This window comes from Elaeis guineensis, chromosome 12, assembly GCF_000442705.2.
Source record: "Elaeis guineensis isolate ETL-2024a chromosome 12, EG11, whole genome shotgun sequence".
Taxonomy (NCBI): Eukaryota; Viridiplantae; Streptophyta; class Magnoliopsida; order Arecales; family Arecaceae; genus Elaeis; species Elaeis guineensis.
This window is the reverse complement of record NC_026004.2, coordinates 3,129,873-3,155,548: the sequence shown is the minus strand read 5'-3', so window position 1 is coordinate 3,155,548 and position 25,676 is coordinate 3,129,873. Positions and strand designations below refer to the sequence as shown.

General features: G+C 38.0%; 2 protein-coding genes across 3 annotated transcripts in view; one reads left to right on the top strand and one right to left on the bottom strand.

Annotated features, from left to right (window-relative positions):
• Positions 1-3,996: 3,996 nt before the first annotated feature.
• Positions 3,997-9,061, top strand: LOC105055808 (uncharacterized). Of its 2 annotated transcripts, none has more exons than XM_073246968.1 (4): positions 3,997-4,371; positions 7,061-7,131; positions 7,219-7,354; positions 8,390-8,569. In XM_073246968.1, exons 1-4 carry the CDS (start codon positions 4,218-4,220, stop codon positions 8,419-8,421), a joined length of 393 nt encoding a protein of 130 aa, XP_073103069.1. In that variant the 5' UTR covers positions 3,997-4,217; the 3' UTR covers positions 8,422-8,569. The 2 variants fall into 2 exon arrangements, with proteins under 2 accessions (XP_073103069.1, XP_010936108.1); XM_010937806.4 differs by lacking the exon at positions 8,390-8,569 and adding an exon at positions 8,652-9,061 and having other exon boundaries at positions 4,008-4,371.
• Positions 9,062-9,862: 801 nt separating this feature from the next.
• Positions 9,863-25,676, bottom strand: part of LOC105055807 (mediator of RNA polymerase II transcription subunit 15a) — a 37,698-nt gene continuing 21,884 nt past the window's right edge. The window contains 10 exon segments of the mRNA XM_073246843.1: positions 9,863-10,440; positions 10,526-10,614; positions 10,698-10,889; positions 13,271-13,615; positions 14,589-16,016; positions 16,166-16,240; positions 17,832-17,902; positions 20,090-21,475; positions 23,842-23,965; positions 25,527-25,638. Of these exon segments, the coding sequence (XP_073102944.1) occupies positions 10,236-10,440; positions 10,526-10,614; positions 10,698-10,889; positions 13,271-13,615; positions 14,589-16,016; positions 16,166-16,240; positions 17,832-17,902; positions 20,090-21,475; positions 23,842-23,965; positions 25,527-25,638 (4,027 nt within the window). The 3' untranslated portion in view covers positions 9,863-10,235.

The following is a 25,676-nucleotide window of genomic DNA, read 5'->3' as shown; positions in this document are numbered from 1 at the left end:
GCTCCCTCCTGGGTATCAGCATTCCTTTGGAGTCCATAGTCCTTTCTTCTTTTAAGACATGAAGTCCACAATCAAAATAATCCACAATTTAAACACAAATAAATTTCTTTGCATTGTTCTTGTCATTTTCTTCCTTACAAACAGCTATGAGCATGCTTCTCAATCACATGAAACATTATGCAATAAAATGAATAAATAACACTGAGCATAGTTATCAAAGTCTAATTTGGAAATCATTGAATCCTACTTAATGCTCTATCAAAGTTGTGATGACCTCGAAGGCCGTGGTGGGCCTTCTTGGGATACATATGGTCGCTGAAAAGTACCCTAATACATCATATAAACTGTAGCACTCCCTGGTCTAGGGAAGTTTCAGCAGGTGCAGGTAATTATGCAGAAAGGATACCAGTTCCAAGAAACATAAGCATCACCATCTACCAGCCCTGCCAGCCAAATCAATCTTTCTTCTTTCTTGTTTGAGATTGGGCGGGTCTAATCTTTACCTCTTCTATTCTATACTTATCCTGCCTTCGGAGAATTAATTCTAAGTGAAATCAAGCCGCAACCTCTTGCTCAAGTGCAAGGGATTATATCATCTCCATTCTTTTTGCCCTTGCCCGAGTGGCAAAGAGTGAGACCATCCAAACAAAGGATGAATTTGTTCCTGCCACCCAATTCAATTTCAAGAAAGACAACTTACCACTTTTTTAATTTTGAATTTTAAGCTTAATATTTTTTATGAAAAAAAAAAAAAAAAGAAGAGAAGAAGAAAGAAAGTTGAACCATCAATGTGACTTATTTGGGTTTTAGAGTAGGACTGCATTCTGTTATCTCTTGTACATCATAGAAATCTTGCTTGGACTCAAATAGGAGAGAGTGTGCCAGTTATATAAATTTTTTTTACCAATCATTTCATTTTAGTGCCTATTCTCTTTTTCCTTTTTTTTGGTCCTTTTTTTTTTTAAAAAAAAAGGGTTGGCCAACCATAATTCATTTTGAGGAATAGTTGCTAACGACTCCCATGCATTTTGCATTTGCCCCCTTCTCCTTCCTTGGCTATCCAACATATTCAAATGGCGTTTCTTGCCAAGGCCTTTTAAGTCTTTCTAGCACATGCCCACATAAACTACTAATTAATTAGTTTTTCATCATAGTAAATAAATGGCAATTTCTACATCTCTATTGTAACTATATTTTCTCTATCACTTTCAGCTTTTATTACAAATCCATTTCTACATTTTTACTACACTGTTCTCGTTGTTTATTTAAAAATTAATTTTCTAGATAAGTGGGGGTTTATCCTTGACATTGTTTCAGGCCTCATGTTCCATCTTATGCTCAACATGTTGATGTTGTACGTATTGGAGATGAGATAGGCTTTCAGACTTCTTTATAAACCTTGACAACATAGGCTCTTTGCTTAGAAGCACTAACCACTAATTGTAATTCTTGATTATCATTACTTGATGAAGGTTGCTCCTCAATTATTTGGACTTTTGTTTGTAGAGGAGAGTTTGAACCAGAGGAGCGCCTTAACTCTTGGTTCTTGGGAGGAGAGTGTTTTCTTTTTTCCTTTGACTAGGCCACCCCCAAGGTCTGGTCTTTATTTGCAGATACATCTATTATATCCATCATCTGTAACTCTTCTTCTTCTTCATGATGCTCAAATAGTGGAGCAAATTTGGAGGAAGACCCCACTATAAGAGCCTTCTCATCAACAGCTCCAGATTTTGTTGGAGATCTCTTGGCTATTTTTTTTGAGAATGTCCATGTGGGGAAAGGAGAATCACCAACAAGAGAGGCACTTAGCTGGCTACTTCCTTGTATAGAGGATGGCTTGATTGGCACCCTAGTAGCTCGAATCCAAGGTCCAAATACTGACTTGGTGTTTAGTTTATCTTTAGATCCACAGCCACAGAATTCCATAGTGAGATCTATTCTCCTACAAAGATAATATATCTCTGGTAGTTCTTTATAAATGAACTATTGCCCTATAAGAGAATTTTTAACTCTAATCTTAACTCCTAGGTAGATGGTCTTCATAATGTTAAGTAAGATATAGATCCTTGCAAACCCCATATGGGTGGAAGTTTCTATCCCATTATTCAAGAACCGGGGGGTACCCACCATCGAGGTGATTTTGAGGATGATTTCTTTGTCCCACAGCTCGAGAGAAAGGTCCAGCAGATGGAGCCAAACCTGAGCTTGAGTGACTTTATCTTGGCCTAGCTGGAATTTCGAATGCCAGCTCTCTTGAGCTAAAAGCTATCTAGCAAACGACCATGGTCCTCGCTCCAAAATCCTTGCCTTGGCTTCCATCGATGGCAGTGGGAAACAAGAAGGCCTTCTGATAAGGAGGAGACTGGAAGTTCTCTCTCTAAATTCCATCTTACCTTCATTTCCTTTTGAATAAATTCAATTAGAAATCCCCACCCCAAAAATTTCTCAACCAGGGTGTTTTGCCATTTAGCACTAGATTTATGTATTTGATCATTTGAAATAGTGATTACTTTTGTGAATCTTTACTCCAAAGTAGTAACTTCCTTATCAGTGGCATGCAAAGTCTCTCATTAGAAGCGATATGGCCCCTACCTCCCTACAACACTTGGGATTAGGATCGGGTAGCTTCTGACGATTTGCCATACGATGATCGATGATTAGCAAAAGATGGAGCTCCTTTGGCTCTTTCTCTTGCATTTTTGGGCCTTCGGCAAGTCCGACAAAGAAGCCGTTGACGTTGCCGATCAATTTGCATCCATTCCAAGTGTTTTCCCCTTCTCCAAGGGGGCTACCAAAACCCTATCTACAGTGCTTTGTTGGAGTTGCTCACAGTCGTTTACTCAAAGTCCAAACCCAAAAATCACTTTCTTTATTATTCAGCATTTTACATGCAGCAACATTATCTCATGGAATTAGGGTTTCACCTCCCCCACCCCACAAAACAAAAAAAATAAAAAATAAAAAAAAAATCAGTCAGGGTTTCACCTCCCATTATGCATTGGTAAGCTAATAAAAATATAAGAGGGTTAGCAACTAGGAACTAAAAAAGTACTGGATTATGAGAGAAAGCATACAGCTTAGATGTGTTAAGGCTTGGTAGAAGATACTATTATGAGATCATATTTTCTGGGCCATTATCCTCGAGATGCATCTTCGGATGTCCTCTTCTGATCGATTAAAATATCGAGGTGGACTTTAGACGATGAACGTCATCTGGATGTCATGAAAGAAAACTTCATCAAACTTAGTCCTTGGGCATCATCATCGATCATATGACGAGGACATCAATCCATCAATCCAATGGTTGGACTATTGTCGATGACTCATCAAGACTACCATAAGGAGCATGGTCGAAATGATTTCACCGACTTCCATCTAATCCCTGGCTCGAGAGCCTATCGACCTCATGGTTGGAATCTTATTGACCACATAGGATGAGATTTTGTGATCGACATCGATGATGATACATCTGAACCAAAACCTCGATTGTGCGCCGACTTTAGACCGGCCTATTCACTCACATGGATCATCATCAGGAATATTCTAACGAACCATCAGAATGTGGCTACTACTCATGACTAACAACCTTCGATTTGCAGGTTTCCTATCCTAATCGTTTGGTAGTGTGGCCTAGCCTGACGGCCTATCGGGTTTAGACACAACAATCTACAACTTCATCTTTATATAAAGAGGTGATTTGAGGACTCTTCAGAAAAATATTATCGTAAAGAAAAAATATTTTTTGTATATTTTTTTTAATTTTTATTTGACTTAAAAAATCTCATCGGAGAATCCCGTCAGAGAATCCCATTATACGTGGACTTCTCTTACACATTCTAATCAGCATCCCGACGCTCGGACACCCTCCGTCTTCCACCACATTAACATCACCGGAGCCTTGTGGCAACACACACCAAACCTTAATTTTTTTATTTTGTTTTGCTAATAAACAAACTTAAACATTGTCTACGGCAATTAACCAGACCCAAGTGGATTTAGTGACTGACAGCTAATCGGATCCCGGCCGCTTTAACATCTCTTGCTCAGAAACTGACCAGCACGGCGCCTCCTTACCGAACCCCTCGGTCAGCGCGGGCCGGAGCAACTCGAGATCCGCGGGGAAGTTCTTCGATTGCTCGCTAGGGTTACGGTTGGGATTGTGTTGAGGGTTAGGGTTAGGGGCTTTCTTGTGGGGAAGATCGTCGTCGTCTCGATCGATGGAGGGCCAGCAGGCGAGGAAGATGAGGTTCTCATTCAAGAACGCCACCATCGTCGTCTGCTTCGTTAATCTAATCGCCGCCCTCCTTCTCCTCCAAGGCTTCGTCGGCATCTCCCACCGGAGGAGCGCCAGCGCCCGTCAGCTCGACCCCGGTAGGCATCCCTTACTTCTCTTCTCTTACTTTCCTTTTGCTAGATGTTTTACTGAATTATCCGATAGGTGGGAGAATTTCTGTATTCCTTTTTTTTGATTGGATTCTATTGTGGAGCCATGATTTTGGATCGGCGACCAACGTCGGATGATTAAATTTCTATGAACGTTGATAAATTACAAGAAATCAACATAAACTATGGTTCTTTGGTGTAATATTTGATTATACTGTGAAAATTTGCTTCTGAGAACCATTTAGGTCTGATTTTCTGGGTTTTCTTGTTGTATAAAGAGGAAGGGGTAACGAACTACACCCACCATTTATTGAAAAAGGAAGAGAAGGTTAAAAAAGAAAAGCATTAATTGGCAAGAACCCGACTAAAACACAGATTAAGCTCCTTGTGTGCATTGATCTCTTTAGATCTACAGAGGCTCCCATACTCCCAGTCCTCAAGGCGAAGAACGGCAGCAAAAAGAACAGTCGTGATGGGCTTCTTTTTGGCAAGAAAGACTTGATTTTTCCTTTCTCTCCATATCTGCCAGCAGGTAGCTAATCCAAGCTGATCACAAGCTTTCCGAATTTTTCCTTTGTATGAAGTCTTTTTTTTTTTTTTTTTTTTTTTGACACTTGCCAAGGGAATATCTTAATGTTTTGCAGAGCTGCTGCACTTTATAGGGCTTTAGAGTAAGGACATAACAATCCACCATGATAAGGAACTTGTAGAAGGATGATAGTGAATAGTCTTTGTTTGGCGTGAACTTTCGCAAAGGTCCATCTGCTGCCCTTGGAAGCCTGGTGTTCGTCAGCCTTTTGTGGCGTGGGCTTCCATAAAGGTCTATCTGGTGCCCTAGAAAGCCTGGTACTCCTCAGCAAAACCAGGAGTTGATCTAGTTCTTTATCTGCTTCCTGGTTCAATGGGTAATGAAGTCTAGATGCCACTTCATCTCCCTCCATTTCCAACAAGAAGCCATCGTTGGATTCACCTTCTGTGTGTGGCATAGAGATGAGGGAAGTGATATTTAAGGGACGACCCTGAGCTGTTGATTTTCCCAAAGAATATAATGTTCTTACCGTTGCCCATTTTAAAAGTTAGGCAATTCCTAAAAGCTTCCAAGTGCTTGTGATTTCCTTATAAACGACAAACCATGAGAACCTTGACATGCCCTAGGTCCCAACTTCCTTCTGAGCAGCAAGCAGACCAAACGATTAACCTCCATCTTTCATAAGCTTTATTGTATTTCCAAGCCCACTTTGTCACCTACACGGTGTTCCAATCTGACAGGGCCTTCATCTCAAGTCCGCCTTCCTCCTTGGTCTTGCATACGTTATCCCAGCTTACCAAGCATTTGAACCCACTAATCTAATCTTTCCTTTTCCAAAAGAATGCCTGTCTCCATTGATCAATGCTTCTGCAAACTTGTGTAGGGAGTCTATAGTTGAACATAATCACTTTCAAATTCAGAAAATTAACTTTTTTTTTTAAAAAAAAATATGGTTATGCATTCATCTAGGAAATGGTAATGAGGATCACTAGCTATTTATATTTAATTACCTATTTATATTTAATTACCATAGGTACCATTTGCTTGAGCACTGTGTCAGGTATATAGTAATTCCATGAATATCTTTTAAAGATTATGAGCTATGTGTATTCTTGATTAAGTTGGAAGCAGTGCTGAAGATTGGGCTGGTGTGGAGTAGAGCCAGCTATCCAGATTTAACTTGAGCTGGCTCATACTAAAACAATATTTTAGTGGGTACATGGAGGTCTTTGAGCTTGTTATGAACACAATAAGTATTTGACTTGGGTATGAACAATGTGTCTGTACTTACATACGTAAAAGATTTCCGTAGCTGTCGTGTCTCTGCATTTGCATGTGTATGTGCATGAGAGAGAGAGAGAGAGAGAGAGAGAGAGAGAGAGAGAGAGAGAGAGTAAATGTGGAAAAGGATATAGAAGATAGCTTAATTCACAAGAATGGGATATAAAGAAGGCGATGGTTCTATCCCGGGAAGAGTGCTGAGAGTTTCAATTTGCGTCAAATATGAAAAAAATCTTAAGGTGTAGACATGAGTAAAAGGGAGTATGAAAGGTAAGTTTTATTGAAGAGGATATGAAGAAGGCGGTGATAGTTCTATCACAAGAATAGTTAAGAGTTTCAATTTGGACCAAAATATGAGGAGATCTAAGGTGTACACATCAGTAAAAAAGAATGTGAAAGGTAAGATTTATTCTAATGTTAAGAACGTGCCCTCTTGGTGATGATATCACACTATTGCTTCCCATAGTCCCATATTTCCAAGACTTAAAGACTGAATCCTAACTCCTTATTACTCTCTCTCTCACACACACAATTGATAGTTAGAGCTGAAAACATCTAAAAGTACTTTTGTATAATTCATAATGGCATGTTAACTTGTATAACCCTCAGTTGAACTCAAAGAATGACCATTAATCCTATAACCCATGAATTTGCAAACTTGACATGGTTATCATCAATTAAATGATTCTTCCAAATTAATGTTTTGCATCAAATGGGAGTTTTTGTTATATACCGATCATTGCCGTATTTGCTTTCCCATCAATTTTTATGAAAAACTTCTTTTAGTTTAGCAGACCGCAAATATTGTGCAATGAATTTAATAATTTTATCCTGTACTAATCAAAACTTCATCATTTATTGTTGCAGCACAACTTAGATATATCTTGGAGTCTGAAGAGATACGTCGTGCTATGGAACCTGTGGAATTAATTAAGAGAGTAAGTATGGAATTCGTTTCATGGAGGCTCCTTTCCTTGGTAGTGGACATCACTAACCTGGAACCTTCTTCTTGACATTTGATTTAGATTAAAGAAATTGAGCAAGAAGCATTCAATGAACCAGAGGCTGAAATACAGCAAGTACCAAAGCAGACTGCTGCAGTTGATCTGTCAAAGAGGTTGAAAGATTTAAGAGCAATGAATGATGCCAACAGTCAGAAAGGTGATTATCAGAGTTTCCTTGATTGATTTTTGGACAGCCATTATCCCCCTTGATTTCTAAGATGTTTTATAAGCAACTTTCCCGCATATAGGACAATTCTATTTATTTCTTATTTTAACTGCTGGCTTCTGAAGCTTATATGGATACTTCACTAAAAAGAATAAAATGATTCCTTTTAAGTCCGACCGCTTCCAAGAATATTTTGATGTGCTGGAATTCTGAACAGTTTTTATATCAATGGAAAAGGTGTATAATGTTTCACAAATGACTCCTATCAGCAAAGCATATGTAATGCTTTGCATGTAAATTTATCTACATTACTTATCTTACAGATTTATGTGGTTAAATCACTAGGGTTACATTCACATGCCAAGTGAGTTATATTTTACCATAAAGCATTTCTCTTGAACCTTCTGAATTTACATATATCTGTGAGGTAGAATGCCGGTAGGATCCAAATTTTATTCAAAGAAAAACGATTCTAGGACAAAACTGGACCTGATATTCAGTTCAAGCTTCAAAACAAATATGAATTACAGGCATTTTTGATCATGATCAATGTCGAAGTATGATCCAGTGGCAGATCGCCCCCCCCCCCCAAAAAAAGGGAATTCCATTATCAGCCAATCTATCTTGCTTCATTTTTTTTTTTTGGAAAAAAAAGTAATATTATTCTTTAATCTTTAGGCAGATATGGATGTCTGTTCCATCAGCGAGTCTAATGACCAACGTTCAATGTACACAGCAAGCAGGTTTAATGTCTTCTTAATTCAATGAAATAAGTATATATGTGTGTCTGTGTACATTCCGGTGTGTGTGCATGAGTGTGAGTGTGTGTTGCTTCTCTTTGCAGATCAGCAAACTATATATATCTATACAATAGTAACATTATATTATCTGTTATGTGTAATCAGATAATATATTTAGTGGTAATATATTAAACAACATTGGAATGTCTCTTGACTCTCCTGTTCATCAATACAATCTTGTTCTCAAGCTCTTTGTTTTATGCTTATTGTATGATCTATCATGCAGGTTTCAGCAATTCCGATGATTTGAATTGTTAATACAATTCCTGATTGGATACTTCTTCTGTGTTTTTTAAAAATGCTGTGAAGACATCTTTTTATCTGGCAGATTTTGTGTTTCCACTGCAATTAATGTATCTTGGTGCAATATAATTTGGTTTGGAGCAGGTCTTTATCAATACCGGCTTCTAGTGTTCTGTGAATGTAATCAATGTACACTCTTTTCAGAGTAATCTGCAACTGCTTAAAAACATATTTTGTCTATTCAGCTCTTGAAGAATGGCGTAAACGGAAGATGGAGCGTGCTAGACAACGGGAAATTGAGAAAAATGGAACAGTTACATCTCAAACCGTTTGAGGCTGCATAGTGTAATCAGAAGATGGAGCCTGCTAGACAACAGGAAATTGAGAAAAATGGAACCAGTTACACATCTCAGGTTGGAGGTGTATTTGCCATCATAAAGTTGATGGCCAGATTATGTAACTATATGGTGCATCCAAGCTGCTGTTGCAAGAGTATTACCTGGTTTTGTCATGTCTAGACTTGCTCTCTCAGAGTGGTTAGATGACCGATGTTTCCCTAAAAAACTGATAGATGTTGTCACTTGTATGGTTATGGCTTGCTTAATCCAGAGCAGGTCGGTTTATTTTTGAGAACAGTCCATTGCTTTACTTCCTATGTCTATCTTGTTATACATCATGCTTACCAAAATTATCAGAATCTTGAAAAAATAATGTTTTAAGAAGAACTCATTGATGCTCCTTGGCCTTGAAGATGTGTTTTGTGGTGGCAAGAGCCTGGGAGAATTGATGGAAGACGGACAAACCCTCATGGCAGTTTCTTAGAAAGAAACGAACTCCATCAGTTTGAGCTAAACACCGAATTCCATTCCATGTAAACAGGCAATGAAAATGGACTTCCTCAATGGCTCTTCCAAGTAACCTAATCATTTTAAGTAACCTACAAAGCGCATGAACATTCAAGTACATTGGCCACGGCAATTTGCTAATTAGTTACTCCAGGTCTCACTTTAAGGGCACAAAGCCGCCCATGAAGATTAAATAGCTGGGGCGAAAGAGCATGAATATTGCCAGGCTTAATGTTTGATCTGGTTGAAAGAGGCTTTATTGTACCAGAAATCAATTTTTCTTTGAGAGATTCATTGTGCACCAAAGGTGGTGTGCGAGCGCAGTGATTAGCTCACGTATGAAGTTAAGGCACTGTATGCAAAAAAAAATTATTCTTTCAACCCCGTGCGTGAATCAATCACCACAGACGATGTGCACGGTTCTATACTGTCTGCAGCGCACAAAGAATTTTTCATTTCTCTTATTCTTTTATTTCCAGGCATTTCGGTTAAAAAATTCATTCCATATACAACTTGAATGTTCTTTGACGTGAACAAAATGGCGCCCACACGGTGCATCACATGAATGAAATCAGCTGGAAATAAGAGGCGAAAAAGTAGATTCATCCACATCAGACATTAACAAGCACATCTTGCATAGACAAAAAATTGAAACGACAATCATCCCACCATACACACAATATACAACAGGGTCATACCTTCCATATTCTATGCAACTGTTGCAGTTGCATACAAAGAGCCTTCCAGAGATGGAGAAACTTAACTACAAGACATCACATAGATATCTGAGGCTACATACAGTTGGCACAGCATACATAGTAACAATGTAGATAGCAACCGTTCTTTCAGTTTGAACCCTAAATTAGAGTCCAAGGATCTCAAGCTGTCTTCAACTCCAGAACAGCATATTTGGGGCAATGGGGAATAAGCAGACACCTAAATGATAGTATAGCAGCTACAAATAGAACCCAAGTTGAGGCATGATCAAGCACCCACACAATTTTCCCAAGCGCCATATCTCGAGCTGAAGCTCCCTCCTCCAGTCTGTTGGGCATATTCTGCGATGACTTTACGTGCACAAGCATCCCAAGTCTTTGCCATTTCTCCTAGAGACATGGGCTGTGATAAGCCACGGAGGGATATGCTGAATCTTGACTTTGCCTTGACAGATAGATCATCAGTCTCTCCACTGCAAGTCCAAACGTAATAGAGCTACAAGTCAGAAACTGATTGCCTTGACCAATAAGCACATAAATTTAACCATTACTTCCCACCTTGATTCATCCGGAAGTTTGTCCAAGAGAACAGGGGAACATTTTGGATAGTTTGCAGGAACAAGCAACCTCAAAGGCAAAATTGGGCTCTGCACAAAGCAAAATAATTTATAATTGATGACATGCATCAAAAGCAAATAAATAGCTCTATCTCTTGTCCATTGAAGCTTACTATCTGTGATGAAGCAAATTGTGACTTCAAACTTGGACTGAGAGCCACTGCAGTGAAAGAACATTTGATGACCGTTCCTTCACCATCGGATGCTGCAGCAATTGAATCAGCATCCTCTTCACTAATGTTGACTACTGTATCGATTAGCTGCTGATTTATCTCACTAATCTCTTCCAGTAGAGCATGGTTCACCTGCAGTCAGATGTATCAATTCAATAATGTTTAGATGTTGCACCGACCAGTTCCCAGGGTGGTTAAATTAAAGCATTATATACTTATGCATAATTCCATTCAGAAAGTGCTGTAGTGGACTGGTTTGGTTCATGATACTGTCAGAAACATCTCCAAATTCCCTTTTAACTACTAAATTTTTGACCATTCAAAATTGTTCTTGTCCAATTATTTTGTTAGTCCATAATATCAGTTATAAAATGGAGAGATATCACACCTCCAATCAACATTAATAACAGAACTCAACAACATACAAAATTACAAGCTAGCACCTATGACTGCTGGAGTCAGTTGAGCGAGCGGATTCTGTGCATGATCATGAGTTCAGCATTTGAGAACAATTCAATTAGAGGCAAAAATCTAAGACATGGCAAGAATGTAGCAAACCCACAAAAGGCTTAAAAAGAATTTGGATAACTAATTTTTCTTATATTTATTCATGTGAAAACAAGAATGGGAAAGACAGGAATAATAAACATTCGAACATATACCACCACTATTATCAAAAAACAAAAAATCACCAATAGCATATAACATCATCAAGATGTAATCCATAAATGATCGTAAACTGAGCTCAAAACAAATAGCCTTAAGGCGGGCCAAAAGCGCATTTTGGAGCCCAAAAAGTACTTCTGGGTGATACATGGGCATTTGGAAAACAATCTGAAATAGCTCTCTCGTCCTCTTAGAAGCTGGAAAGCCTCTACCTTGCAAAAGCTCCAATTTTAAGGTTTCTCCCCAAAAGAATTTTTTTTAAAGTCAGCCGGAAAGCTGTTTGTGTGACCAAAATACCCCCAAACTTTGTAGTTATTACATTGTTTTATTGAATATTTAGATTAGAATAAAATATATATAATACATACACAAATACATATATGTATATACAGAAATACATATAACAGATACATACATAGATATACATTATTTGATGTATCCTAGCTAATAACCTACTGTTTCATTATTTACCATATCGGCATTATCCACCATCTCAGTTTCTCATGTCCGTGTCCGTGTCCATGTTTCATAGAATATAGATACTGAGCAAAAGCATGGCACAAACCATATAATTTGCAATTCCAAGCTGTTGACTTTGATCTAAATATTTTAAATTTATGCGGATTAAATTTAAGCTAATTTGGTTTTTTTCAAGCTATAAATCAAACCAAAACATGATATCATACAGCTGAAATTGTCACTTTTGTTTTTACCCAATAGACGAATAAGGACCTCAAAAATCCGTGATTTTTGGTCGCTAGGCAATTTAAATATCATAGATCATGATCCATGGAACTGAATTCCATTTTAAGAGGTCCTTCATTGATTTTGATTAGAAAGAATATGTATGTATAAAACCTATGGCTTATGCATCAAGGCCTCCCAAATATGTATAGTATTAGTGAAATGATAATGTGCTGACCTGGAACAACTTAATACATAGGCTGAGGGCCTCCAAAGCTTACAACTTCTTTTGCATAACTATTTGAAATATTTTAAAACATAACTGATGGTTTAGATTCCTATTTTCCAACCACCAATGTTGAATTCTACAGTCAGCATAAAGTAATCTTCGCATGCCTAGTGTGTATTATAACTTGACTTTTTGACAACAAATATTTGATGGTTCAAAAGTTAATGATGGGTCATCCAAAACAAAATATATTAGTGGTATCTTACCTGTGCAAGCAAAAATAGCTAGCGTGCCAAAATACATAACAAAGCAAATAAATTGACAATCCAAAACATAGACCATTATCAGATGTTAAAACACATATATTTGGAATTCACTAGGATCTGATGCTTAGATCCTAACAAAATATCTTAGCATGCCATAAAACCCTCTTTTTGCACATACTTGACGCAGAGGTTAGAAAGCTACAAGATATGTGGCTTTATTACTAGGTATTTCAATGAAATAGATTATGATCATTGGATCTGATCTGCACAACCCACCATTCATTTTCTACATTAAACCTTTTGTTTGCCAAATACTTACAATTTAATGAATAATGCAATTAATACTACACATAGACAGATTACTACTGTATGATCAACAGTGATTCAGTTTGACTTATGTGGTCAAAATGACGAGCGGTTCAACCTCATCATGCTTGTGAAGCATTATGCCAAAAGTCTATGATACCAGATTTTAAACTACCAAGTATGTGAATTTTGTAGATAACCACAAGCTTCTTCATGGTATAGATCTGAGAAAAGTTTATTGCCAGAATTTAAAACTGCAGAGTATGTTCAAAGACACATTAACGAAAACAAATATATCAAAAACTCACTAAAACAAGCTGAATAATTGTTATACACACAAAAATAAGCTGGATAATACGTACCTCAATTTTCTGCCTCTTGACATGAGATGTTGCAGTTGACTCTAACTCAGATGTATCAAGACCATAAGATTGCTTGAAGCTTTCATTTACACTGCCAGCTGATGACACATTATTCAAGGGCATGGCACTTGTGTTGCGCTTAATTTTCTTTGTTGTGGCACTTCCATCTTGTGACATGAAGTTTCTGGCTTGCAGACGGCACTTTGTCATGGCAACTAAATCTTCACCAACAGCAGCCCTAGAACCATTGCCAGGTGCTGAACCTGCTATCCTGTCGATCATGCTGACAACAGATCCAATATCACTAACGGCAGAGCTCAGAGCCTTTGGAGTTGATGACTTTACCTGAGAGAAGCGCACAAGTTTTAGGGTATTGATGAACCTCCAAGTCTAGAACATACACTCTGCATCATGCATGCCCACTACCAAAGATTTAAATAATAGATGGTAAATTATCTTTAATAAGATCATATGCAACAAAATCTCAGGATCAGGAGCACAGCAAACAAAAAAGGGGTAAAACTGTGACATGTTCATTTATCTACCATCGACCAAAGGAACGCTGGATCGATTAAAGATGGATGAATGGATTTCCTGATATTTGCACCCAAAATATTAATCCAACTAAATTTATATGTCTGGATCAACTTCTGTCATGTTTTGTGTCATTACCTAACCTATCAATTGACAATATTGGAATTATGCAATTATATTCATTTTCTTCAAACAGAACTTCTAACAGGAAAAAAATGTTGAAATATCAACAAAATTATATTACAGTCCTGTAAGAAACACATGTAGTAACTTGCAAGCATATGCAAATTTCAAAAAATAAAAAAGATAAGAATATAATATTGATTTTATTAATTTGATGATAATAACATCAAAAAAGAGTTAGACTGCTAGACATATATTGATAATATAACAGCTTAGTTGAGTAGAGAAGAAGTCCAACTACCTTAATTTCAATGAGTTGCAAGGAAGTGACCACAAATTCTATGATGAACTCATATCTTTAAAAATTGAATGTTTCATATTATTTCTTCAGCATTTTCAGCAGAGAAGATAGACATGTCAATTTCTGTAAGGTTCAATTAAAAAATGAACAGACAGCTTCAAAAGATGTAAAGTATAAAGGTCCGATAAACAACGCTTTTTCAACAAAGCAAGACCCAAGTTTGATAGTGTGTAAAAAATGGATAGATCAATAACAACTACATAAGGAATTTTAGCTAATCTGGGCTTTGCAATATGTGATTTAACAGTTGATCCCTTCATGAGAAAGGAGATCTAATAATGGTCGAATAGGATGACTAACCACTTTAATTAAACGCTCCAGAGGCCGTTCTGATGCATTAGTTTTGCCAGGAACTACACTTGGTACATTAGCCTGATTTCCATCTGGACTGGTATATTCTGCTAGGAAAGGCGAGGCCGATATTCCAGGTGTGCCAACAGCCAGTGATTGTGTTTGAGGTGGTGCAAGAGCGGATTGCTGATGTCCAACATGTCCAGCATTAGTTAGTGATGAAAGACCAGAAAGCTGCTTCTCAGAATCCGCTGGTATGGGAGACGGGGCCAAGGGAGTGGAAGGAGATGGAACAAAGGGTGAGTTAGCTGATTGCAGAGGTGTTCCAGCTTTTACCTGAGATGGTAACAAATTGTGCTGATCGACTTGAGGAGAAGAATGGTGTGAAATTTGAGGAGATGAAGATTGAAGGTTTTGAGGCGAAGAAATTGGAAAAGAAGCACCTGGCTTCAGTTGATGATAATACCCAGGGCGTTGTCCGGCAGGGTAATGTTGTTGATAAAGACCAGCTTTGATGCCTAACCCTGGTCTCACCTTTGACTCATTGACCTCATTTGTTTGGTGAAGCTGTGGCATTTGGTGTGCCGGCATCTGTGCCGGTTGTTGCTTCTGTTGTTGGTGCAGCTGTTGCTGCACTGATGGCTGCGACTGCATTAATTGCTGCTTTTGCTGTTGCTGAAGCATTTGATGTCGCTGTTGTAATTGCTGCTTCATTTGCTGACTTTGCATCAGTTGCTGTTGTTGATCCTGCTGTTGTTGCTTCAAATACTGCTGCTGTATTGTGTTAGAACTTGGTTGCACAAGACTGGCATTAGATTGTAATGTATTCATGGAGCTGTTTGATAGAGTATTGGCATTGGTCTGTTGAGGTGCATTGACGGTACTTGGCACAGATCCCACACCAACTTGTTGCATAGAGCCCATAGCACCCTGCTGCAATGAATTAAAAGAACTGCCTTGGACTGAATCCAGATTAGCAGCAGGCTGTAATGCATTTGTGATATTCTGCTGCGTTGTTGGAACACCAAAGTTTGTTGGTAAAGGCATGGATACATGTTGCATGCCGGTCACAGCAGATGGCTGCATTGAAGTTGCTGAAACCTGTAAATTCATTTGTTGCACCTGGTTTGGGTGATTGTCATGCTGCTGCAGCTGAGAAACTTGGGATGGCTGTTGCTGTGGCATGGAGTGAGCAAGCCCACCAGGATGCTGGAATTGCTGTTGTCCCTGAGATTGCGATGGTATACCTTTCTTTTTAGTTGAAGCTAGAACATTATGAATTTGTCTCTCATACAGAGGAAGTTTTTCCTTCAAACCAGGTTGAATATTATTCTTTGAAATCTGTAGAATCACTAAAGTACGCTCTAACATTGTCTTAAAGGTTTTCATTTTTTCATACTGTTCTGACGGCTTTGCAGGTGGTATGAGAGCATCATGCTGAAGACATTAAAATATCAAGAGAGACGGATAAGCTATCAACAATCAGAAAGGTTAGCAGAAGTTAATTTCAATACAAGATTTCTTCTATTAATGTTTTAACGGAAAATCTAAATTCTGTGCAACAAATTCACAAGAGATGTTAGAACCTGCTGCAACTTCAAAGAGAGCTTTTGGTAGAACTCACTGAGGTCTGTATAGTACATCTCCTTCCAGGATTTTATCTGTCATCAATAAAATATAACCAAAATATTAATGATAAAACTTCACAGGAACATATATAGATGTAACTTGTCCTCTAATTGTAGAAGCTATATAGCATATTGATATACCCAATGGTTGATGTCACCAGCACATAAATTTCATTAGCAAAAGAAAACATGACAAGATGTACCGATTCATATCGACAATGAGAATGTGACTTCCTTCAATGCATGCTATCAGTGAAGATACAAGAATGTGTATTGGGTCTAAAAACATGTGATGCCACTATTTTGTCATCAGAAAGCATAATCAGAAGTAACAGAAAATATTATAGATGAGTTACAAGTTTTCTGGTCATAATTTTTTTTTTTTTGACATCAGGGCTCATAGATTTTCCTCCCAACTATTCTCCCAAACAATTATCTTCTTATCATTCTCAACCTAAATTTTTCTAGCAAGTCTTTTGACTCAAAATCCTCGACAAAACCCATGCATGGCCCGTCATCAATTTTTCCCATCCTGCAAGTTATAGTAGCATGGTGTATATGCCATGGATGTGCTTGGATGAATCGGAATCCTGAAAAGTCTGAAGTTTCTTTTTGGATCCTGGTGTTGAGGTGTGACAGGGGCACAGAGACATGCAATGCCTACAAGGACCAGCACTATAATAATTTCTCATGCGATGTCCTGGTCCTTGAAATCTCAAAAGAAAGAGCATAGAGGACATTTTAGAAAATAAAAAATGGAGCTATAGGAACTGGAGCTTCATGGATGGAGTACTCTGGAGTCTCAATTTAATAGTCGAATAGTTGAGAGTAGGAGGAAGTGCTACTCATGTTATAAGCTGACAAAACAATTTCAAGCTTTAAGTGATTATTCTCCTAGCATAGGACAGAAGCCAGACTAAAGCTACATGAAAGAAACAAATTCCAGTGATAATAACATTCCAAGCAGGGCTATAATAATTAAGGACAAGTCCCATATTACAACATACAGCACAGAGCAAGGTAGTCAGAATCCTAGAAACTTCATTTCCCGAGATAAAGGGCCAATATGAGAAGTTTAGGGGAATTTGTTTGTTTTACTTATCATAATTTGATAAAGAGATGTCAGGTGCTCTGGAATATTTTCAACAAATATCCAAGATGCTTATTCAAAATCAGTAAAGTTCTATGCCAGTAAAGTAATCACACACGAAAATATCAGCCTCTCTCTCTAGCCTCCTTATGAGCTGACAATATATGTTATCACTTAGGAAAAAAAATAGCTATTCAAACTGTGGATGGTTTGGTGCTGATTTGGCCCTCAATTTGGAGAAATTGTACCCCACACCACATGCATCACATGGTGGTGCACCATGCCAATCATCTCATCTCATTCTTGTGGGGCCCATCCATCGTGCACTCATCTTGGATTGCCGCCCCTCTCACCTCTTTTCAAAATGTTCTTGTGGTGCACCGCTGATGTGGTGGTATAATTTCTTCTCAATTTGAGCCACTTGACTGACCGCAAAGATATTGATCAAGCTTTAAACTTCAGAACTTGGGAAAAATGAAGGTTATGTCAAAAATTACATAAAAGAGTGTGAAGACTTAGTTGTTTTGATGTAACCTTTTGATAGATCTCCTCCTGCCAATCAGCAACACCTGCATGTCCTGTTTGAGCTGTTGAATCCACTGATGCTACAAAAGAAAAAGAGAATTCCTAAATCAAGCGGGACAAAACTGAAAATGGAAATTCACCATATAACTCAATCATTTGGCAAGAACATTTTCAATTTTCAAATGGTGGGATTGCATCAGCTTAGACAAATGAAGAAATTACTTGCATGAGCCAAAATTTTCCTAAGGCTTTTCAAATTAGCATGACATTTGTGATGTATAAGGAACAAAGGAGGAACTTTAAGCATTATTATGCAATTGCGTACAGATGAAGAACACTTATCCTTCAGTCCTTTGTGAAATACTTAAAGCAAGCCTGTCACTTTATCGGACCACAGATATGCTCGCCTTTCCAGATCATTACACAATTTTGTGGACAATTTGTTAAGCATGGAGTAAGTATTGTCAGAGATTCTCTGAGATCACGAATTATTTTCAGAGAAAATGTATCTCAACAATGGAGCAAAACAAGATTGAAGAATGCGTGATAGAAAGAAAATGACACAACAAGCACAATCCTGCATAATTGAATAGAACTAGCTGGCATGTGTCAGGAAATATAATTTCTGCAGTACAATTAATAACCAGACATGGATCATTCTCAATCCTTCAGGGTATGTTGGGTAGGGATTATAGGCAATATCACAAATTGCAGATAACTAAGAAATAAGAAATAACATCATCAATGATGCCCCAAATGTTATGACCTTTTGCAGCATGAATGAAGATTAACTAACCATACAGCATAGTTATTGGTATTAACAAACTTAAAACCTAAGGGAGAAAGACAGCAATGATCTGAATGCAGTTACAGTCAAAAGCAAACCAAGCACCAAACAGCAACAAGGTTAAAGAGGCTAAAAGTCAGACAGTGGACCCAGGACAAACCGACAAAATAGATGGAGTAGGTAAAAAATACAAGCTAGTCGAAAAGAAGAGGAAGACAAGTTACCAGATTGGTAAGGCTTCTGGAAAATATGCAGGTCCCGAGTTCAAAAGTCCAAAAACAAGAACTTAGAATATTGTGCAGTTCACAGAACTGGGATGCAGCTGCTGAAACCCAGCAGAACATACATGTAAAAGTTGCTAGCAGATTAAAATGCTACAGTGGGAAACCAAAGGCCAAAATCAAGAATCTAATAGATGCTAAGGAGAGACGAGGCAAAGCAAAAAAGGCAATCCACCAGACCTAATTAGAGAGCACAGAAAGCAGAATTAGAGACTCTTTTATTGGTAAAAAGCAAAGCAACCACATTATCAACTGCTAATGTCATTAGGACAGATTGCCAATCTTGACCACACATAATCACTATTCAGTACTCACCAGTCTTGGACAGCAGGGTTTGACTCATTAGAAACTAGCATCAAGTAATTAGTCACATAACATGGAGGAAATCACCTTGGTAGACAATTCAACTCACAATTAGAATCGTTTTTGGCAGTCCACCTCACCCACTTTTTGGGCAGATGTAAAATTCTCCAAGGTGGGTGTTGCATCAACTTCAAAATCTCAAACATGCAATACGATACACCAAAGATTTAGGTCCCAGTAGGACACTGAGACAGGATACCATCCCATGTGTCGAGATAAGGCCATCCTGCTAGCATCCCAACATTCCAATTAGGACACTTTGGGACATCATCATCCTAAGTGTCGTGACAAGGTAGGACGGCGACGCGTCCCGTTCCATGAAAAAATCAGGACAGCCTCGTCCAACAGAACTAAAAACCTTGAAACCAACTTCAGGATGCTTCCACCATGCTTTAGTGTATGGCTCCTATTACAAAACCATACTGACCAATTTATTTTATTGCAATCAGCTTCATGAAGTATACTCCTTTTTTTCTTTTCCTTTTTTTCTTAAACCTGTATCTCATGTAGTTCATGAGGTACAACCAATATATAAGTGAATGAATCTTTATTTGTTCTTTCATATTGTTCTATGTGATTTTTCCCAGGCTCCTAGCTTTCTAATTTTTTGAGAAATGAGATTGCTGTTTCATCATTCTTGCTTCATGCTAGGTAACAAGAACATTGGGAATGTGAGGAAGCATCAAGTTGGTCGAGATATATGACGGAGTAGCACATTACTTTACAAATAATATGAAATAACCATAAGGGATGTAAAGAAAAGGTCAAATTCAGATAAGTAATATCATTGGTTATGTGCAAGAGATCAAGGAAAACTTATAAATTTCATGACTTACTACTGGAGGAGACATCTGGAAGCACTCTTGGTGCCTGAATAAATTGCTTCTGCTGCTCAATTGCATTCTGAGACTGAAGCAAGGCACTTGGAGCTTGAAGCCTTTGCTGCAACGAATTTGGTGGTTGTTGCATTGCCAATTGTTGTTGCAACTGTGCAGGCTGAGATTGAATTTGAGAAATGAGTTGCTGTTGTGATGATTGATGTTGGGATTGTTGACCTTGTGACTGCAACAATGCCAACGGCGCCTGCTGGGTTTGCTGCTGTTGTTGTGTAACCATCTTGGGTTGTTGCAACATATGGATGGAGCGCTGATGTGGCTGCATGTTTGAAACATTAGGAAGGGATCCAAGTAGTTGCTGCTGCTGCTGCTGCTGCTGCTGCTGCTGGTGCTGCAACCCTGATATGCTGCTTTGGGGGCCTAACTGCTGCTGCTGATGTAAAGAAATACTTTGCTGATTTAACATCTGCTGAGGCTGTTGGATGCCCAAAAGACTGTTCTGCTGAACTGGCAGTCTCTGCTGCTGCGCCTGTTGCATGTCTTGAACACTATTTTGTTGTCCAAGCAGCTGAGCTTGTTGCATATTTGAAATATTTGCTTGCTGCCCCATTATCTGCTGCTGCTGTTGCTGCAATGGTAAATTTGATTGCTGAGGTGCTGGAGTTGGCTGTTGCTGAAGTGAAGGTGTTTGTTGATGCATAGAAGGCTGTGCTTGTTGTTGTTGTCTCGCAACTGATTGTGGATGTTGCTGAAGCAAAGATGGTACTGATTGCTGGATTGAATTCAGTTGATTCTGTTGAAGGCCAGGTTGTGCAGCTGACTGCATTGTTGTAGGCTGTGTCTGCTGAATAGTGGACTGACCTGACTGTAGACTTGATGACATTTGCATCAGAGACTGTTGAGAAGATTGCAGCTGGGTTGGCTGCAACAGAGATTGTTGCTGTTGCTGCTGTTGCATATGCGGTTGCAGGAGTGAAGAATGCTGCAACTTCTGTTTCATTAACTGTTGTTGAAGCTGGTGCTGGTAAATAAGCTGATTCTGTGATTGCTGCTGCTGTTGGGAAATTATTTGTTGATGGTGTTGCCTTCCCTGCATTTGCCTTTGTGCATTGGCATAAATATCTGGTGCTGCACCTTGCCCTACAGAATTACTCACAGAGTTCTGTGATATTCCAGGCATGTTCTGCAGGTTGGATGTCTGACCAACACTGGATATGTTGGACTGACCAAGACCTGTGATGGATGATAGTGCAGAAGGCAGGTTGGCAGAACTTTGTACAGCAGTTGACGTGTTATTCTGAAGGTTTTGGGGTAAAAGTTGTTGCCTTGCTGCAGGTGGATTAACCATGGGAATTGCTAATGATTGCCCTTGATTGCCGAGTGACACTGTTGTTACAAATATACCAGGATGTTTGTTAGTTGACAGAATTTTTGAAAGTGATGAAGAATAGAATTTTACCATGTAAGCGATTATCCAACCTCAGCAAACTTTAATTAACAAAGCTTTATGCCATCCACAAGGAGTTGTTTCTAGTATTATAGTATTATTTACCGAAGTTAGAAAGCATTTTACACAGGGATGGCAATGGGTAGGGTACCCACAAAATTTGCCCTATGTGTATCCGAGCACCTAATAAAATCTTACTACCTGAACCAGTCCCAAACCCGATTACGAAATTAACCAAAATTCCCAAACCCATCCCATTTAAAATTGGTAGTTAGAAAAACTATCCTCTTGGTTGCACAACAAGCTTAAGGACACGGGAGCAAAACCACTTCCAGATCCACATTAGCATATATCCTACATTGGATTCCTTAAACTGAGGAAGAATTGTCAATGCAAAGAAATAAGAATTGGTTTGTCGATGTTTTGGATTTTTATGTTGTCAGGAAAATGCAAAAAGTGGATGGATTCTGCTAGAAAAAATTGTGCACCTTCTGCAACAATACCATGCAATTTTGCATGAAAATCAGCAACACTAGTGTGTTTTCGTAGAAAATGATTTTATATCAAAAAAATAATAAATCTCAAAATATGCTGATAAAAACTCCACAATCATTTGTTTCAATATCAGATATTGTCAGATGGCAGGGAAAGTTTCACATACCCAAGTCAGTTGCTTTTCAAAATTGTTAGTTTAAATCAGATTTCATAAAAAAATAATCATTTATAGTGCAAATAAGAGCTGTTTTTAGTTAATTTATTATTAATTTATTAACCATGCTAAGTTTGTGTGCAAAGCTTATAACTTAATATCCATGTTCCCTTTTGTTGTTTATTCACACATCATATCATTCATCCATTTAAATCGAACTTATTATTCTTAGAAACAATGATAAAGTTTCTTATGTAGATGCTTTAGAAGTTGAGTTTATCTTTTTGTTACTGTTTACTTAATCTAGTATAATGCTAATTCATGTTAATTTTTATGCTAGACTTCTTCAGATGCTGTACCATGCAAGTACTCTACATGTTAATTAGTTATTTAGAATGCATCCTAGGCATGGTATAGGATGCTAAAAATATTGGTCAAAGAAAAAAAATGACCAGTCAAAGCATGTTTGTTTCCAAGAAAGAAGCATTTAAAACAATTAAAAAAGGGTAGGGGATCATAGGATATCAAAGCATGTCAACTGCACATCTTCAAGCATCTTACAGAATTTTCAATATTAATGCTTACATATACCATACAGCCCCCAACCAACTTGAGCAAAACAAGTAATATGTTGATCTTGTTTTTTCAAGCCCATTGAACTCCTGTAGTTGTAAGTTACCAACAGGTCAATCCATTTATGCAGTTTAACAATACAGGAGACTGTATTTCTATTCATCTATTTGTCATCAAGTCTGAATGAACAGTGACAGCGAGCACCTAGTTGCATAAACTTAAGAAATCTAAACAAGAAGATAGGCCTTTATACCTATAAAAGGGGCGACAAAAATTGACCCAAAACCAAAACTCCACCTGAGTTGCACGTATTTAGGACAGGGATTTTAGTTTGGGTTATGCACAGGTCAAACTTTTTGATCCAGACTTTAAACATGTCAGATACCGGTCAAAGTTTTGACTGTACTCACATGATGAGCATAAAGTTTTATTTGGATCAGGTTAATTCTTGAACTTCGTGAAAAGATTTTGAGAACAATCAATGTCCTTTTGATATTATTTGTAATATTCACCTCAATTTGATGCATCAAGAGTTGCAAGGATTGGTCAAAAAGTCTTAGTTTGGGTATGCGCCATGTTGCATGGGTTTGGTCGGTCAGGGCGGTTAAAATGTCAGTGGGTACATGGAACAAAGAATCCCAATATGATACTGGGTCAGGTTAAATATGGTTCAAGGTTTCCATAACATTGTCCTACTTTGACCCATTCGAGCTATTACACAATATGCACAGAACAAGAACTAAAAAGGATGAGAAAAACATATTAAGAAACAATAGTGGATGCCAATTATACAGAAAAAAGGGACAAAATAAAATTGTACCAGAGGTTGGGAAAGAATGCACATGGTGCAATACCAAATGATATTTCATTTGTAGAAAAAGCTTAGAGAATTATCTGCTGCATGTCGACTATAAATCAAAATAAAAAGTGAAAACAAACAATTAGATGTTAAAACAAACAACGCAGTATCTGTGAGTTTCTTTCAGATGCCAAGCATACAAGTTCTCCAATACCCAACTGTCTCATTTAAATCTTTTATGACATTGCATTAATATGAAGCAATATGTTCTATCACGTCAATACCTTGATCTGTAGGATTTTGGTTCGGAATGGTGGTGTTTGGCATTGAAGAGTTAATTGGAGCAGTATGCTGAGTCTTTGTCTCCATCGAAAGCATTTTCAGAGAAATTTTCCTCAGATAATCAGGCTGCAATATCAGAAATATTACTTCCCATGAGAGCTGACAATTCAAATTAATGAGAATGAGAGGAAACACAGATAAAGCCTTTTTTTGAAGGAAGAGAAGGAATATGCACAACAAGGAGACTCATCTATCCACCTTGAGGATGAATATATTCGCTTCACCTACAGTTTGACTTGCCCAGACTAGCTATCGAAATACTTACCATAATACATCTACATTTTAAATCAAGCCTTTATAATTAGCAGAATTTGATTATCTAAACCCGGTATTCCTGGCCGAACAACACAAATCAGTCAAAGAAAATCAAAAGCATGACTTGCAATATGGAAGATTAGCAAACAGCAGACAGCTGCCAACATCAAGTAGATCAAGTAGCCATGCTCAAGTCAAGGAAATAAGTGGAAGCTCAGCAAGAGCTGCAGGACATTGATTTTTTCCTTCTTTTTCTCCACTAGTTGAGGTAACTATCGACAAGTAACAAAGTAACAATAGTTCCTATAACTAGCCTCTCAGCATGCTAAATCATGATACCCAACCAACTCATTAATTTACAAAAAGTCTAGCTTCTCCCATATGTTTTTATTGAGATTTGACTACGAGCTTAACAAATGCACCTCATAAGCATAGACCGTGCATTTTCATATTTCATCAAGCAATTGAGCTCCTTCGATCTCTTACCGGCCCCTCTCCCATTCTCCTAAAGGCATGCAGGTAGCCATAGAAAATGAAGGAAGACAAATCAACCTTTCCCCTCAGCTCTTTCCACTTACAAATAACATACATTTTTCTCTATTGCACCAAATCATTAGTATCAATTCACACTACTACTCAGCTCCAAAAGGCCAAATTCCACAACTCCATCATCTCGATGATCTTGACATGCTACATCTTGATGAGAATTGTACAAAAACAAATTGTACAAAAACAAACATATCGATCTTTGTACGGGACTACATCATTAGTAGTAATTCACACTGTTGAATTACAAATGGCCAACAATTCCTTGTGGGGGTTCTTGCGGCAAACATCTTCAATTCCACCAATCTCAAACATTTTAACATGAGAACTGCATTGCTCTTTGTACTACACTTCATCAGTAGTGTTAATTTCCCCTATTTAATTCCAAATGGAAGACAAATTCGTTGGAGTGTTTGCTGCTCAACATCTTCAATTCCACCAATCTCATCAATTCCAATATGATAGTTACCTTGTATGAATTGTAAATAAACAAACATATTCAGATAAGGGTACCTTGATTAACTTCCTCATCAGTTAAATATGAATTGCAATTGAGCACGTTACTTCACAAATCTGCATGTGCATGGTGACTAAATCATTTGATGACAAAACAGTAGCCAGTTTCGGCAGTCTGTTGTGTCCCCCAGGCCAAATACGAAGGACATTTTCCAGAACATACACTAGAACAAGGCTGCAGCTGTAACGTTAAATTTGTAGGAATGCTTACTAAGAAAGAATGATGATTAATTGCTTATAGCACGAATGATCCATCTTACATCATAAAATAAGCATAAGAGAAGTTTGAGATTCAGGTAAATGAATGTACCTGACTTGTAGCTGCGCTATATATCTTCTCTTCAAATCGTACAGCAATTTTCTGAAGTTCATTTAAGCCTTCCGGCACAGAAATAGGCAAGTGTCTCTTTAAAGTGTCCATTCTGCAAAAAAAAAAAAAAAAAAAAAAGCCAGTAAATGC

Excerpts from the sequence above, each read along its gene's own strand:
- LOC105055808 (XM_010937806.4), top strand. The coding sequence starts at position 4,218 with ATGGAGGGCCAGCAGGCGAGGAAGATGAGGTTCTCATTCAAGAACGCC. Across the intron at positions 4,372-7,060 it reads CGCCCGTCAGCTCGACCCCG|CACAACTTAGATATATCTTG; the intron begins GTAGGCATCCCT and ends TTATTGTTGCAG. Across the intron at positions 7,355-8,651 it reads TGATGCCAACAGTCAGAAAG|CTCTTGAAGAATGGCGTAAA; the intron begins GTGATTATCAGA and ends TTGTCTATTCAG.